This window comes from Parasteatoda tepidariorum, chromosome 12 (assembly GCF_982258835.1).
Source record: "Parasteatoda tepidariorum strain Cologne lab strain chromosome 12, Ptep-v5.0, whole genome shotgun sequence".
NCBI lineage: Eukaryota > Metazoa > Arthropoda > Arachnida > Araneae > Theridiidae > Parasteatoda > Parasteatoda tepidariorum.
In genome coordinates, this window is record NC_141766.1 from 23,133,410 (window position 1) to 23,151,841 (window position 18,432).

The 18,432-nt window shown below is 27.5% G+C and overlaps 1 protein-coding gene across 3 annotated transcripts in view; it reads right to left on the reverse strand.

The window, feature by feature from the left end:
* Nucleotides 1–18,432, reverse strand: part of LOC107442615 (gamma-aminobutyric acid receptor subunit beta-like) — a 299,127-nt gene that overhangs the window by 12,653 nt on the left and 268,042 nt on the right. Inside the window, exon 8 of one of the 3 annotated variants that reach the window (XM_016056223.4) lies at nt 11,385–14,328. The exons of the other annotated variants lie outside the window; for them this stretch is intronic. Within the exon in view, the coding sequence (XP_015911709.1) occupies nt 14,098–14,328 (231 nt within the window). The 3' untranslated portion in view covers nt 11,385–14,097. Of the gene's footprint in view, nt 1–11,384; nt 14,329–18,432 lie in introns of those variants that run through there. 3 annotated transcript variants of the gene reach the window in all.

Consider the following 18,432-nt stretch of genomic DNA (forward strand, 5'->3'; position numbering starts at 1 on the left):
AATCTTTTATAGAAATTTTTTTTAAAAGAATAATATTTGAGTTATTGTATTCAAAAAGGGCTACAGTCTTAATATTTTTTAGGGAATTCTAAAAAGAAACCAAGTTTCTGTTTTTCTTATCAGTATGAAAAATCTGAGAAAAAATTATGTTTATGGTGCAGAGCCCAGATCACAAACTTAATTTTTCAGATTTTTCGTTTTGATAGAAGAAGCAGGAAATAGTTTTCTTTTTAGTTTTCTAGAAAAATAGTTAACAAGACTAAAATTCTTTCTAGAACAAAGCAATTCATTTAAAAAAAATAGTTAGAAATTTTTTAGTGTCGGCTTTGAAATCAGTATAAAATACGTTTTGAGTGGTATTTTGAAATAACATATTTTTTAAAAATGTTTAAAAAGAACTATTATTAGAACTTAGAACAATAAGTCTATGATTTTTTTTATAACTTTCAACGCGATATTGGTAATTTTAATTTAAACAAAGGTCGTGCTTTTAATTACCTTACTTTTAATTAAGTAAATTTTATTTTCGCGTCTTTTGATTATTTTTTGAAATGATAGAAGAAGCAGAAAATATTTTTTTTTTAGTTTTCTTGAAAAATGGTTAGCAAGATTGAAATACTTATTGGAATAAAGCAATTCATTTAATAAAAATAGTTCAAAGTTATTTTTTTAGTGTCTGTTTTGAAATTGCTATAGAAAGGTTTTGAGTAATAATTTAAAATAACGTATCTTTTAGAAACGTTTAAAAAGTACTGTTTTTAAAATAATAATAAGTTAAGTGATTTTTTTTATAGATTTCAAGTCGATATTGGTAATTTCAGTTTAAGCAATGTTCGTGATTTTTAATTACTAGAAAAATCAAGTGAGGGATATTAAGATAAAATTTGTCTTGTCACATCTTGCACTGCTCTGTTCATTCATTTTCGACTAATGCAGGGGGGGGGGAAACTGCTTCAAAAACTACAAAAAGTGGTGGCAAATTGTTTGTCATTCTTCCATTTCAGTCGACTTTCTGTTTTTAAGAGACATTGATTCTTTACCGATACTTTATGCTAATTGGTATCACAATTATTATCAGAAATATCGATAGAATTAGGAAATTTGGTCTCGAATATTATCTAATTTTGGCATAGCTGTTTGTAATGTTGTGATAAGTAATTTGATGAAAATAGTGCAAAAGGAAACAAAATCTATTATTGTTAAAGGGATGATTTTGCAGGAAATCCACAAAGTCTCGCTCTGATGTTTAAAAGCTAGCTTTTTTGTCATTGTGATTTTAGTCTTTGTGTACAAGAAATAAAAGAGGAATTTCGTCTTCCTCCATTTCTTTAAAAAAAATGAAAACAAAAGTACTGGATAATGGAGATGAACAAAAAAAACGAAGTGTATTTGATGGCAAATGAAGGCTATCGTAATCTACATTATTTGACAAAAAGAATGAAAAAAACTATTTCACTTTCTGCAAAAAATGCTTCAAGCAGCACCAAAAGAATAATCAAACTATAAGAAATAGTGAAGTGTACTGTGTCATTCAAAATGGATTTTTATTCTGGGCGAATGAAGGAATATGCTACTTTAAATAAATTTGCATAATAAAAGAGGGAGATTTAGCGAAAATGGCATTTTGGCATACGTCACAAAATTCTAAAGTGGGGTTATTTTAATAGAAACTCCAAGATGAGAAAAATTTAGGTGAATCTTAAAGTTTTACTTTGAATTTCACTAACGCTTGTTTTCTTATTTAAGTTTTAAGCTCATTAACTTTTTTTTAAAAAAAATTAAGAAAAAAAGAGAATGAAAAATATATATTTAACTCTTTGTTACTTAATAATGAGATGATGCTATAGAATGTCCTAATGCTAGAGTTTTCTCATCTAAAAGTAATTTCGCGCTTTTACGAAATGCTTATTATCAGGATTTCTAAGAAAAATGTCTTGGTATTGAAATTACTGAAATCAGATTTGGAGCTTGAGTTTAAGTTATAACTTAAAGCTTGAAAGTTAGAATCTTTTTAAACATGTGTAGTTAAAAAACGAGAAATGTAAATCATTTCCATTACCTAAACCCAGCTATCGGCAATTTTTGTTTCAAGATCTTCACTTATCCCCGATTAATCTGCTGACCCAACTCTCAAATCAAGCAAATCCAAAGTTTGCCGACCATTAGGATCAGCAATTGTTGTCCGACTAGGACTGAAAGCCTATACGCAGAGATGCCAACTGCTCCGGACACGTCAAAATAATTAAAAAAAACGGTAAATAACTACAAAGTAAATATTGCAAATATTCGACTATTTTTGGTTGCTTTTTAAAAGGTACAGCATGACATATCTGCTAGAAGTTGGTGAATTGTATAATCCCTCAAATTATTTAGAAATAGTGGTGGATAAAAATCTACTAAATTGAATTTATTAAACCAAGAATTACAATTGATAAACTACCACTTTAAAATATATATTTGCTGTCCGGAGCAAGTTGGCATCTCTGTATACGTACCAAAACAGAAATAAGAAAAAACTGGTATGAAAGGCATTTCATTGTCGCCATGTTTTCGAGAAACATCAAATTTCGGTAACTACCGAGATTTTTCTTACAATTTCAGCATACATATGAAATTGCTTCTTTCCTGAGAAAAGTTTGAAGAAGAGAATTGATTTACTCCTCTCGAAAACAAGTTAAAACTGAAATGGTTTTACTGCCAGCCTTTTTTTCTTTTCCGCCTTGCTTTAATCCTTTCGCGCCGACTGTCAGAAATACGTGCCAGCATAAAACCATATCAATCAGGGTAAAATGATAAAACTAGCAGACCTGCCAACTTTTAATCCCTTCCATTATCTTTTTTCCCAGTGGTATTAAAATGGAATTAAAACTTCAATTTTTTAAGCAAACAAATACGTTGTATTTGAAAAAAATTAAGTTGACAACCATGACAGTAACGCATATTAATATATAAGCTTAATTTTTGTAAGAATAGTAGGGATCAAAATCATTTAAAAATTACATTTATAAAAGAAAAAATAGTATATATTTACTACCACTTTAAATATGAAAATAAAATCTCCCGCAAATTCCGGGAGAGTTGGCAGGTATGAACTAGTAACCAAAGTAGTCCTTTATCAGTTTATTTGTGGGCGGGGTTTTAATTGTTTGATTTATTTAATTCACCATTACTTTAGTTCAAAATAAAATTATTTAGTTATAATTTGAACTAATATTGATTTGATTTCATATATGATTAGCACGTTCACGCCAGGGTGACCCACCGGTGGGTCACGCTAGATTTTCTCATCTTGGAGGTGCACCGGAGTAAAAACTGGTAACAAATAAATTTCATTTTTTTGTTTTTTTCCGGGAATAATCAAAATCCATAACTACCAATTGTTTTTAACGGATGCAATTTTTATATTTAATTGCTTCTTCGCCGTGGTAAATTTTCTTACCGTGAATTGTTATTGTTGAGAATAGATTAACTCCTCCTGAATATTATCTAATATTCAAAATAGTTCTTCTACCAGTATTTTCTCTTTTCCCGTACCAGTATTTTCACTTTTCCCGGCGTGAACGTGTTAAACTAACAATAATTAAAGTAAAAGCAAAGTAAATCTGTCAAATTTGCATCGCCTACATTTAAGCTACCGTTTTTTATTTATTTACATTCTGATTCTGATTTTGTACGAATGCTTTTATGAATCACCCGTCCCCAAGGGGTTAATCCTCATGTGTCCCGAACACTACTATTTCAATAATGAAAAAAAAAATGCTTTAGTTGAATTTAGTGGATATTTTCTTCTCTTAACAACCACTTTAGTAGTGAAGCGGCAATATACAATCATAGTTTTAAAATTTCTCAAGGTTTTTAGGCCCCACAAGGGGGCCTTTTACCTTTTCATAGTGACTTATTGAAGCATGTTTCTTATTCACAATGTCTCAATATTCGGTCTCAAATAAACTTTTTTTATTAATATATAGTTGTAGACAGAATTAACTTTTTCTGTAATATAAATGCTAATAACAGGGATACTACAGGCGACTAAAAGTGTAAAAAGTGGTGATTGATAAAATCAAAAACCTTCTAATAGGGAATAAAATTTACAACTTTTTCTAACATATTTATTTCAGTTTACTTATTGAAGCTGAAAACAAATATTGTTGTCAGCCTAAGTATGAGTAACTTACAATATATGCCATGGTAGTAGTTAAGAATGAATAATTAAATTAATTAAATAAGGAAAAAAAAAGAGTTTTTACCGCTTTTTGCATTTTTATTAGCTTGTGGCATCCTTGTAATAACAAAACAACTAAGCAATCACGTGAGACGTGGGAGGTTAGCATTTAAAGGGGAAAATAAAAGACAATTTTTCTCCTCTATATATTGTTGCCCCATCTATTTACACGGGGAAGTTGGTTTTACTATGAGCAGAAAAATGCAGCTTGAAATACGGCTCTCTACGTAACTGCCAGTAGATTAAAATTGCTGTTAATGATCTGTACAGTTTAAAAAGTTCACCTTAAACACCAAAAAAAGTTTTATCAATTTAATAAATTTTGAAATATATTATGTTCTTAAATTTAAATGCCACATCTGCAAAATATTAAGAAAATATTAGCAATAATAATTCATTATAATAATTAAATTTTTTTATAGCTTTTAAATGAAAAAATAGTAGCATGTTATACATTTTAATTTGAGAAAATTTGTTATTTAACCCTTTCGCGCCGACTGTCACAAATACGTGCCAGCATAAAATAATTTAATAGAATAATTAATGTTTTAATAGAATAAGATAAAATAATTTAATAGAATAATTAACGTTTTAATAGAATAAATATTTACTGGCTAACTATGTTTTTTCATTGATTTACAACCACACTTCTCTTATAACTTCAGGAAACTAAGAAAGTTCTGCCATTTTACGATAAGATGGTCTGCAAAAGCAGCTATGGCATGTATTTATTTGCATAATGTCTCTTCTAGACAAGTTTATACAACATTCTTCCCCAAGAAAGTTTCATAGACTTCGCTTCGGGCTTTAAATCTGTAAAGGGTTTAATAATGTTTGAAATTAGAACATTTGTTGAGGGCGTTTGTTTAACGAGATGAATTTAAACAATTGTAGTTAACTATATCAAAGCTTTTATACTTGGACACAAATAATAGGAGTATAAAATGTAACGCAAAATACACTTTTGTGAATTATCTCGAAAAAGTTACATTGTATAGATGAGCTACTGCCTGACGAAACTACTAAGTGATAACAAATACAAAGTTGCTAACTGCATACTTGCCAACTCTTACGGTTTTCCCGGAAAATGTGATTTTTATATTTAATGTGGTGAAAAAATTTATTGAATCACATTTTATTCCTCATTAAATGAGTAGGACTTAAAAATGCTTTTGACTACCATTACATTTGAATAATTTATTTGAATAATTTAAACCTATACATGATGGGCTTGCCAGGTCTCTGATAGTGTTTCTAGTTGTTGGCTAAATTTTTAAGAAACACTAACATACAATTTCAAGTTAATTGGCTTTACCGTACCATTTGGAAAACACTTTTTCGAAAAGCTTGAAAGTTGGCAAGTATGCAACTACTAAGGAATGCACTTGGAAAAAATTAAGGAGTGGTAGTATTACTAACATAATTTTTTGTAATATTATGTTTGTATTTACCAGAATATTTTATTTTCCATAGGTAAATCTATGTAGATCAGAAGGTGGTAGATATGAAAATTTATTTCGTTACTGGAAACTGATATTGAAATAATTTTTCATCTTCTTTATGATCAAATTGATGCAGTTATTATTTTTTCCATGTGCGTAGGAACTTTTGGAATGTCCTTCGCTTTTTTTTATTTTTATGTTTAAAGTGGTAATGAGACTTAAAAATTCTTTTAAATTCGTAGACTTATAAAATTAACTTAAAATGATTATGACTACCTCTGTACGCAAATGAATCAATCATATAATCAAAACAAGTTTTGGAAATGATGGTGAGATCAAGTACAAGCAAATCTAGAAATCGCTTGCAGCTAATTCTTCCGGAATTTTTGGAAGACTTCTTTTTTTTTCCAATTTAAATCTTGGATTTATAAATTTAATTTAGAATTACTTTAAAACCTATTGCAGATGAATAAATCAAACATTTATATAAATGAACGATAATTGATACAATGATACCTTTAGGCTCTGGCAAAATATAAAAATAGCAGACAATATTTAAGTTATTAAATCAGACTTAAAAATGTACTTTCTCTGAATAAACGCACTTTTTTTCGAATATTCGAATTTTTTACCCCCGAAATATAGGGGGTAGCCACATTTAGGGACATTTACTCACAATAGCTTGATTAGGAGAGGAGTCCTAAGTTTGGTCCAAAGTTTGTTATTGTTAATTTTATTTTTTACTCATTTCTCCATATTTCAAAACTTTTATAGCGAATTTAAAATGTTTTTCACACAATTTTCCCACAAAATTTGTTTTTTGGAATTGCATTTTTTAAAATTATGTGAAAATTGTTAACCTTACATTTCAAAATTTTTTCGACTATTATTAACACGTTCACGCCGGGGTGACCCACCGGAGGGTCACGCTAGATTGTCTCATCGGGCAGCGCACCGGAGTTAAAACTGGTAACAATAAATTTCATTTTTTAGTTTTTTTCCGGGAATAATAAAAATCCATAAATACTAATTGTTTTCAACTGATGCAATTTTTATATTGAATTGTTTCTTCGCCGTGATAAATTTCCTTACAGTGAATTGTTAGTTGAGAATAGATTAACTCCTCCCGAATATTATCTAATATTGAAATAGTTCTTCTACCAGTATTTTCTCTTTTCCGTCCCGCTTTCAGGCGCAACACCCGGCGTGAACGTGTTAAATAAAATAGTAAAAATAATAAATATGTACAAAAAATTATTTTTTGCAAGTAATTTATTTTGGATAAGCGAATTTCAGAATTGCGTGCAATTTTTTTTAAAATTCGCTTAAAAAGTTCCCTAAATACGCGAAATATTCAAAAAAGTAAAATTAACTTTAAGGGGTTCAGGATTTAGACTGCCTTCCTTTTTAAATTATTATAATAATATTTACCAGATTGTGACTAATTCCCATATTTAAATGTTAAAAATCCAAATCCGCCAAAAAAATGGGCTGTTCATTCAGAAAATATACCTTTTATTTGTCTGATTTTGTAACTTAAAATATCGTCTGCTCCAATTATTTAGTACATTTGAGGTCACGCCTTCGAACCTTTAAGATTGGATCCTAGAAAGTGAAGATTCAATCATTAGATTAAAAGATATTCATCCCTTTTTTATTTTGCCCACTGTACGCACGATGACTATAATTCTTATGATTCTTTTTCACTCCGGATTTTCTGTCCAGTATAGGAATGCGAATAAATTTAGTATCTATCACAATAAAACCTTTAATGCTGTTTTGAAATAACCCATCTACCCATTTCTTGAAATATTAAGTGGTAGTTGATAGAAGAATATATAAACTTCTTTTAAATAGGAACCTATTACCTGTTAATAAATAGGAACCACATCGCTACATTCAAATGAATTCAAGCGCTAATAGACTAATATTTAGAATTCAGGTCAATAGTTTTAAAATCTATAAATAGATTTATTTTGATTTGTAAATACTTTTTTTGTAGATAGGAGTCAGTTAAAATATTTAGTTTCCTCAAATTTTTATACTAAATACAAATAGATTTGTTTTGATTGGCAATTACTTTGTTTGTGGATAAGAGATAGTTAAAATATTTAGTTTCCTCAAATTTTTATACTAAATATAAATAGATTTGTTATGATTTGCAATTACTTTTTTTGCAGATAAGAGTTAGTTAAAATATTATGTTCCTGATATTTTTATACTACATATAAATAGATTTGTTTTGATTTGAAACTACTTTTTGTGGATAAGAGTTAGTTAAAATATTCAGTTTCCTCAAATTTTATACTACATATATAAATAGATTTGTTTTGATTTGTAACTACTTTTTTGTGGATAAGAGTTAGTTAAAATATTTAGTTTCCTCAAATTTTATACTACATATATAAATCAATTTGTTTTGATTTGTAACTACTTTTTTGTGGATAAGAGTTAGTTAAAATATTTAGTTTCCTCAAATTTTTATGCTACATATAAATAAATTTGTTTTGATTTGCAACTACTTTTTTTGTGGATACGAGTTAGTTAAAATATTATGTTCCTCAAATTGTTATACTACTTTCCGGACTGTTCAAGCAATGAAAATGGATAATTTTTTTTTTTTTTAAATGAATGCATGCCAATTTACTTCGCTTTGTAAGGAAATTTCAGATGAAGCAAAATTTGTGTTTTAATATTTGGTTCTCTGTTTTGTAAATTTAACAGAACATTTTTTTATCACAATTAGAATGTTAAAAACTACTGTGTTTAATAATCAATTACTATGCAATATTTTGTTGAAAGTGACGAATTTAAAATTAACTCGTTAATGTCCAATGATGCCGTTTAAGGTAGTGTTTTTTTTAATAAAAAGTAAGAAATGTACTGAGGAAAAAAGCATGGCCAAAACTACCAGAATATGGTTAAATTTACCGTGTTTGTGATTCCATGGAAACACCAAAAAGCACGATAATTTTTACTGAAGAGTTTTGGAAATGATTTTGGTAAAAGCAACAGTAAAATATGGTTTTATAATCTGTGATAAAAGTTTACAAATGTGATAAAATTTGGTAATTTTATCATGGTAATTTAGAGTATGGCATAAAAACCATTTTTTTTCGATTAAATTTGCTTTTTAATTTTGCATTTTCTACTAAATGAGTAGAAATAAGAAGTATGGCTTTGAAAACTAGAATTTTCAGTAAATCGTTACAGTGTAAACGTAGACATTACTAAATGAATGGTTTAAATACTGTATGCTTTGGTTTTATTTTCCAGAACTATGTTCTTTTTATTACTTATTTATATATTTTTAACAAGAAATGTCCTTACTATATAGAATGGTAATTTTAGCAGAATTTTTTTCTCCGTGGGAAATAGTTTTCTATATTCAATGAGTTGGGTTCAGTTGATTTTCCGTCAAAATCAGTATTAAGTAAATATACTTTTATTTTTTGTTTTGCATTTGTTTTTGATGTGTTCCTAGAATGCAAGAACATTAAACAAATCTCAATTAATCAAACCTAAGTTAATCAAACCTCAATCAGTTAATTAGAGTAAATAATAATATTTGTAGAGTTGGTATGGAAGAAGAAACTTGATAAATTTAATTTGATGAGAAAAATACTTTTATTTTATGGCACTTGTGGGAGAAATGATTGTTATTTCATTTTTGAAGTTTCTAAACCTTATATAATTCGTATAGCATCTGAAGCATAGTAACTATTGGAAGTTTCTTAGACTTTCATAAGTTGTATTGTATCTGAAGCTTGGTATCATAACAATATGAAATTCCTAAGTCTTTCATAATATGTATTATATCATAACCACAGTATCATAACTTTTTATAAACTACAGTCGTACAATAATAGCGTTGTAATTTTTGTTAGAAATACTTAAACATAATTTGCTTTGTTTGAAATGGATAACTGCATTTCTGTAGCTGAAGTAGTAATTGTCAAAGGTATTAATGAAGATCGGGTCCTAAAACTTGGCATCATAATTATTTAAAGTATATAAATTTGTATTATATGTCTGAACTACAGTGTTATAAGTTTTGAAATCTCTAAGCCTTTCATAATTTGTATTATATCTGAGCCACAGTATCATAATTTCTTGTAAACTACAGTCGTACAATAATAGCGTTGTAATTTTTGTTAGAAATACTTAAACATAATTTGCTTTGCTTGAAATGGATAACTGCACTTCTATAGTTGAAGTAGTAATTGTCAAAGGTATTAATGAAGATCGGGTCCTAAAACTTGGTATCATAATTATTTAAAGTATATAAATTTGTGTTATATGTCTGAACTACAGTGTTATAAGTTTTGAAATTTCTAAGCCTTTCATAATTTGTATTATATCTGAACCACAGTATCATAACTTTTTGTAAAATACAGTCGCACAATTATAACTTTTTGATTTTTCTTTGAAATACTTATAATTTGCTTTGTTTGGAACTTTAACACTGCATTTCTGTAGTTGAAAGTTCTGTAGTTGTAAATGTCAAAGTGTTTTAAGGAACAAACACAATTTTTTCAGAAATGTTTTATTAAAATGCTAATTATCATAAAGTAAAATGTTTTCTACTGAGAATATAGCATAATATCTCTCATAAAACTGAAATTTATCTAAATCAATTCTTTAAAGCTAACTAAATACAAAACTTTTAAAATCTAAATACTCATTCCCTGCGACAACAATAAAAATTACGATTCATAGAGGCGATCGCTTTCCTAATGCTGTTTTGAGATGCTCGTTTTCTTTTCTTTTAAAACTAGTTATCTTTAAAAAAAATTGATGAACAAAAATAACTTCTTCCTTTGTTTCTTTTAATTATTTCAGTTAACAAAAACATTGTATTGAATATTTTCGTCATGGCATAAAAATTGATTTGAATTTATATTTCAGTGGTCAATAGACTGTTCTGTTGGTTCTAGCATGCTATTGCTACAATCTTGATACAAGTTATTTTCCTTCAATAGAAACTTCAAAGAAAACTTTCGTTGACATGCCTTATTGTGTAAAGTTCTTGTGATATGTTTAGAACTAATTGCATCACGTGATTGATGGTACACAGTGATCAAGAAAAAGACATGAAAAGATACGAAGTTACAATAGGGTAATTAACCTTCCACTGGGCACGCTATTGTATACTTTTTTTCTCTAAAAAATTCCTACTTTTAAATAAGACTAATGAACATCCGTATTTGTATATTGAATACTATTCTTTGTCACTTGAAAGCTCTAGAGTTTCATTTTATAAAATGTAGTTTCGTAGTTCGACTTAATCTTTGAAAACCAGGTTGCATTTTGTTTCTTTCAGACTCAAACTGACTGAAATACACTGATTTCTACTAAACTGCAAAAAATTCCATATCAAATTACGGTAAAAAGTACTGCCTCTCTGGATGCCAGCACTTTTTACTGAAAAATGCATTTTTACCGTTAAATTTTACGGAACAAAAAATGTGATATACCGCAATTTTTATAAAGTAATATTTACAGTAAAATCACTGAATTGTAGTAATTAAATAAATATTACTATAAAAATTACGGTATAAAATTTTACTGTAAAAATGAATTTTACGGTAAAATAGATATTACGGATGTTGTAGTCAGGATGCCAGTATTTTTCACCGTAATTTGATTCAGAATTTTTTTTAACTGTATATTTAGATTTTACTTCATAATGAAGTTAAAATTGTAACAGTTGTAAAGTATTTTTCATTTTGATTATAGCGCTATTCGCTATTACAAATTTATTTGAGATTTTTCTAAAAATATTTATGCTATATGTAACATTCTTTTTGGTGGTTTTTTCTCAAAGGTAGAAATTTTAGTCAAAGAAACTTTTTCTATAAAAACTGTTCCAGTGAACCTAAATTTTGGTATGTATATTCTTTATATTGTATAGAATGATTTAATGATATCATTTTTCTAAATACTTAATCCAAACATTTTTCACAATATAATTGCGATTCTTTTTTGCTGATATTTCAGAAATCCTCGTACATTTCTAAACTAATATTTTCTAAGAAATTTCCATTTAATACCTTTAAAAAAATAATAAAATTAATCAAAAGTGTAAACTTATTTCTAGAAAAAAATATCAAGTTTGCCAAATTTTAGTAATTGCTTCTTAATTATAATGCCTTCTAGCAGCACGAGTATAAGGACTAAGCCGCGTTAAGTGACCCTCTTAAAGTAGGATGCAAGGGCAGTGACAACCGCTATTTGACAAATTAAAAAAGACAGACTGTCTTATAAAAATGTGGAATGAACAAAATAATAATATTAAAAAAATGATTTCGAGTTCAATGAAGAGGAAAATAAGGGACATCTAACGAAAGGAATACAGAAAACTAATAATGCGATAGCGAAAAAAAGAAAAGAACTACGTACAGTAATTATATTAAAGGTACAATTATTTATATTAAACTACATGCAATATAAATTAAAGTTTGAAAAGAAAACAGGAAAGTTTCTAAAACTTCAACGGAAGAAAATCAAGAACACTCAACGAATGGAATATTGAAATCTACTAATTCGATAGCGAAAAAGAAAGAAAATAAGAACTAGGCACGTTTTATTGCTTTATGTTAAATTATATGTAATGCAAATTAAGGTTCAGAAAAAAAAAGTTTCTGAATTTATGGATAAGAAAATCAAGGACACGTATGAAAGGGAATGCGGAAAACTAATAGTACGATAGCGAAAAAAAGAAAATAACTAGGTATGTTTCATAGTTTTATATTAAATTATATGTAATTCAAATTAAGGTTTAGAAAGAAAAATAAAAGTTTCAGAATTTTATGAAGAAGAAAATCAAGGACACCTAACGAATAGAGGACTAAAAACTAATAATTTGACTACGGAAAAAAATAACTAGGCACTTTTTATTGCTTTATATTAAATTATATGTAATACAAAATAAGGTTCAGAAAAAAATTCTGTAAGAGTTTCTGAATTTTTGAAGAAGAAAATCAAGGACACCTAACGAAAGGAATACTGAAAACTAATATTTCGCAAGCGAAAAAATAGAAAATAACTAGCCACGCTTATATTATAGTATTTGTGATACGTTCTATATATTAAATATGTAACACAGATTAAGGTTTAGAAAGAAAACATAAAAGTTTCTGAATTTAATAAAGAAGAAAATCAAGGACACTTAACAAATGGAATACTGAAAACTAATATTTCCATAGCGAAAAAAAAAGAGAAATACATAGGCACGTTTTATTGTTTTATATTAAATTGGATGCAATATAAATTAAGGTTAAAAAAGAAAAAATAAATGCTCTTGAATTTTATGGAGAAGAAAGTAAAAGACACATAGTAAAAAATTCCGGGTCAAATTCCGGTATAAAGTACCGGCACTTTAGTTGAAATATATCCATAAAATCTATTTTTACCTTAAAATATTGTAAAGCAATTTTTACAGTAATATTTATTTAATTGGAGGAATTCAGTGAATTTGCTGTAATTATTATTGTAAAAGTTACAGTATATAAGGATTTTTGTTCTGTAACTTGTTCCGGTAAAATTGGATTTTACGTAAAAAGTACCGGCACCCTGAGTACCGATACTTTAGAAGTTAAAATAACCTAGAGCACCTGTATATTTTACAGTAATTTAATCTGGAATTCTTTGGAGTACACCTAACGAATGGGATACTAAAAGCTAATTCAGGAATAAAGAAAAAACCTGTTTGTTTTCCATTAACTTACTGGAATTATAAAAATAAGTAGCAATAAGTAAATTTGCTAAGAAATTGCAATTGAGCAAGTTAAGATGACTCCCGTTAGCATGCCTAGTGAAAGGTTAAAGAAAATGATGCAGTTTGGTAAACAGCTTTCATCTACGTCAACAATATATTTCTCCAATATTTAACACAACAAGAAAATGCTCTAAAATACACGTAAGTAACAATCTAAAAAGGAGCATCAGCGCTCTTAGAAAATATTTGTTCGTACCATAATGGCTTGTCTTGAATGTCATGCAGAAAATATCTAAAATATTGGAACAACTTCGGGAAGTGCTCAGGTAGCAACTATGATTGGAATTAACTCACTTTTAACATAGATTTTCAACCTTCATATCATGATCTAGGGCTAAAATGTAGCTTATAATTTAACATGCCTGGAATCTATGTGCAGTTAAATATGTCAAACTCTATATTTCATATTTATATTCTATTTCAATAATAAACCACTCTTTACACAGTCACTTTAATACACAATCCTGAATCCAATCATCAAAAAAATTCCCCACGGAAGTTGCAGTTTCTGTTAGTGTCTAAGCTTGTAACATCTTTCTATTGTTCCATTTAGGCCAAGTTGGCGAGAAAAGAAATTTGCATGTCTTTAGAATGATATCATCTGGCATTATTGTTCTTTTTAAAAAAATTTTATTGTCTCACTATGAAAGCAATCAATTAACTACTAAATTTTCACTATCCCCCAATGTATCACTTATGTGAAGATATATGATCCAATACATCATATTGAACGAAACAAAACACACAGGAAATAAAAGTCGAGAATATTTATCGATGTCACTTGGACTAACTCCACACATTTTGTTGGTATTTTTTCCAAACAGGGCTTCCAGTTCTGGTGGTACAGTGACTTGAGCATCTGGAATCTTCTTCAGTCGAATATCCTGAAGCAGATAGAGAATACTACCAATTACTTTTCTCTTTAAAAATATCTTCGATTACTGCTTTGTCAAAAATTTCAGAAACCCATGTATTGGAAGTTTTAATTCTTATTTATCTCGATCAGGTTTAACCAGAAACTTTCTTCAACTTTGATGAAAAGAAATAAAAAGAATTTAGAAGGGAAAAACTTTTCCTCAAACAAGAGCTAGTCTTTTTTTTAAAACTAAATTATTTTGTATTTTCTGAAAAAAAAACTATTTTTTATCGACGTCATACTTAAAATTATTTTTTTAATTAAATTAGTTTGTATTTTCAAAAAAAACAAAACAATTTCTTTATCGACGTCATGTTTGAAATTATTTTTTTAATGAAATTAGTTTGCATTTGTGAAAAAAAACTTTTTTTATCGATATCATTTTTGAAATTAATTTTTTTAATAAACTAAACATATGTTTCAAATTAAAATTGTTTTACAAAAATTACACGTAACAGTCTTTTGCATTTACATTTAAAAAATGAAAAATAAACCCTATTTTAAAGAAATATTAATTTTAAAATAAAGATAACATTTCGTCTTTCGTCAAAATTTTCCTGTACTTTCACTGGTGAATCAAAGAGTTTTAGTGGATAGAGAACATTAAATTTTCGTTAGAATACAAATAGAATTATTATTTAATTTCATTCTAATGGTGAAATCATTATTTCATGTAATATTTTGATAGTAAGTTTCGTAGGAGAGAGGACTATTTACGAATTACTTAATAATTACTTGCAGTTATCTTTTATTGAAGGAGAATATTTTGATTTATAATAATATTGCAGATGCATTTTCTTTATAAGAATTTTCCAGCCTATTAATTGTAATTTTTAAAGTTAAAACTAAAAGTTATTTTTAACCTAAATGCGGAGGCATTTTTTACTTCTTTCTATTTTAAGAGGAACATTTACTTTTTTTCTGTATTTTGTATAAATAATCTGTAGGTTAAAATGAAATTCTCCATCATCCCTTATTGCTTTGAGGTTTAAAAAGCAAAACCTAAAAGAAAAAAAGAATCCTTTTCTGTTTGGATCTGAATTCTATGTCCTTTTTTTAGAATTTGTACGCATAATCTGTTGATTAAAATCTTCATAATTATTTATTGCCTTGAGGTTTAAAAAAAATCATTCTTCTTTTGAATCCAAATTTTGTGTTCTTTTTTAAATTTGTATATATAATCTGTAGGTAAAAATATGGCTCATAACTTATTGACTTGAGGTTCAAAAAGAAAAATTTAAAAAAAAAGGAAAAGGAAAATCATTTTCCTGTTGAATCCGAATTTCATGTGCTTTTTTACATTTTGTATTCATATACAATCTGTAGGTTAAAGTAAAAATCTCCTTCATCACTTGTTGCTTTCAGGTTCAAAAATCAAAATTAAAAAAAAAATTTCCTTTTGGATCCAAATTTTGTGCTCTTTTTCATATTTTTTATGCATATTTTGCCGATTAAAATCTCCCTCATCTCTTATTGGCGTGAGGGTTAGAAAGAAAAATTAAAAAAAAAAAAAAAAAAGAATAAGGAAATCTTTTTTCGTCTAAATCCGAATTTTGTGCCTCTTTTATATTTTGTATACATGTGTTGTTCTGCAGGTTAAAATGAAAATCTCCATCATCCTTTATTACTTTGAGGTTTAAAAGGAAAATTTAAAAAAAAAATCCCTTTCCTTTTCAATCCGAATTATATGTTCTTTTTTATATTTGCAAACATATAATCCGTAGGTTAAAATAAAAATCTCCTTCATCACTTATTACTTTGAGGTTTAAAAAGCAAAATTAAAAAAAAATTATTTTATTTGGTAGAAGACAGAATGCAAATGCCAGTAAGTAAATCATAAATTATTAAAAAGAATTATCTTCTATCTTTAGTCTAGTGTATTCTGAATCGGTTAGAGCCAACACTTTTAATATTAGACTAATATTAGTCATATTATTATATTGTGAACATAGAATGCACTGCAGGTGAGAGGAGTTTGATATTTTAATTTAACACTTATTTTCCATTGATGTTAGTACATTATTAATCATCTAGGGTTAATTTGTAAGTTTATTTAACGTTGTTTACTTTAAAATAACTTCTGGAGGGGAGATATTCCAAATTAATCATAATTGCCATACTATAATTTGAATTTGGTCTGCCCTAATTCAAATAATTTCAAAATATTTCAAACGAAATGCATTGTTAACGGTAATCCTCTTATTTTTGCCTAAGATTATTTTTAAAAAATGTAAAAAAAAGTAGCAAAATGTATTGCATTTTTTTAATTGCAATGCATGAAATGCATTGTCGATTTTAAGGCTATTATAAATTCTTTCAGAATATATTGATCATAGGTTGAAGAATACTGGTTAAATGTACTGGTTGAGCAAAAAAAAAAGTGAGAAAAATGATATTTTGGTTTTCTTCTTTTCATTTCTCTGCACGTAAGTTCTTTTTTTTTCAAATAGTAACTTATATGGCATTTTATCTGTTGCTAAATTCTATCCGGGCAAGCTCAAGGCTTTCTCAAGCGAAAAAATCGTGAAATATACAAAAAAGTTAACAAATATTGATTCTTTCAAACATAATAAAATGGCTTTAAGCACCATAAAAACATTTCTTCATTTTTTATCTGCTCTTTTTTTTTCATTTCTGCTGGAGAGTTGAGATTGATAAAATAAACGAATTCTTCTTTTCTTATTGGTAAAAGAGATTAAATATATCAACACTTCTTTGTTTGTCAAAAAACTTCTTGTTTCATTCAATAATCCACTTTCTTTTCTTTTTCACCTCTAATAAGCTTATAGTTTCATTTCACCAAATATTTTTTCCTTCTTAGTTACAATTGCCAATATCTCTAAGCCAACTGAGTACATATATTTTAATTATTTATCAGCATCAAATATATTTTTTATAAATATCTCAACAGATCACATATATCAACTGACTAATCCATGAATTCGATATATTTCCAAAGTTTATTTTTATTTCCATATGAATCAACTTTTATCGTTCTATTGAAGTAAAAGATGAAAAAAGTCTAAATTCATAGTTAGTATTAAGTTTAAATACAAAAATGGCATGAATTTTCAGAAAATGAAAGAATCGTATTTTATATTCTTAATTCTTCAGTTGCAAAAATTATTGATCTCATTGATGTAGCAATTCATGGGCTTATAAAGTTTGTTATACATTTGTTTTCTTGCTCTTTCTTAATTCTATTTTAAAATTATATTTTGAAGTATTTGCTAGATATAACTTCCATACAGACCTGAAAATGTAAATTTTCTTTTATTAACCAGTTACCCGCAGACACTAATGACTTAGTAGTCACTTTTTCCTCAAAGCTATTGAGTCGGTGACCGATATCGATAGGTTCTTTTATTTTAATAGCCACTTTTTGCGAACTTTTTTGTTGTTGCTTAGACTAAATTTATTTTTGAAACAAAACTCCTATTGTAAATAATCTGCGGCTGTAAAAATTCAATTCAACAACAAAAATATTATAAATATGTGACGAAATTTAGTACTGACATACTGACTTTAAAGAACTGAATGTAAAAATATTTTGGGAGGCAAAATACATTTAATGTAATTATACATTACAACTTTGAAATGTGGGAATTGTTATAGAACTTTCCCCCCGTTTAAATCTTTCCATCACAAATTAATGGATTCTGAGGGATCAAAATTTTGAACTTTGACAATGAACACTTTAATGATAAAATTGTTTTCTAGAGTCTCTTTTTACAATGATGTACTTTTATCATTAAGCAATTTTTTTAAAAAAAAGTGATGGAAAAAAGTGACCGGCTGTTTATTTAAGGCGCCACTTTTTTTTGTTGACTCGCCACAAGGCGACTGGCGAGTGGTAGTTTTCAGATCAACTTCCATACGTAGCATTATGGTATTTTGAATTTCTTTAAAATATTTGCTGTTAAAAAATAAAATATTTACTTAATTTTTAAATACGATACTAAATATTTTGTGAATTTAAAAAGCATTATTATTGTTTAAGTATTAGTAAACAAATTAGACTGAGAGAGTGAAAAAAAAATTTGATATAGCCTATCTGAAACTGTAAGTTTTG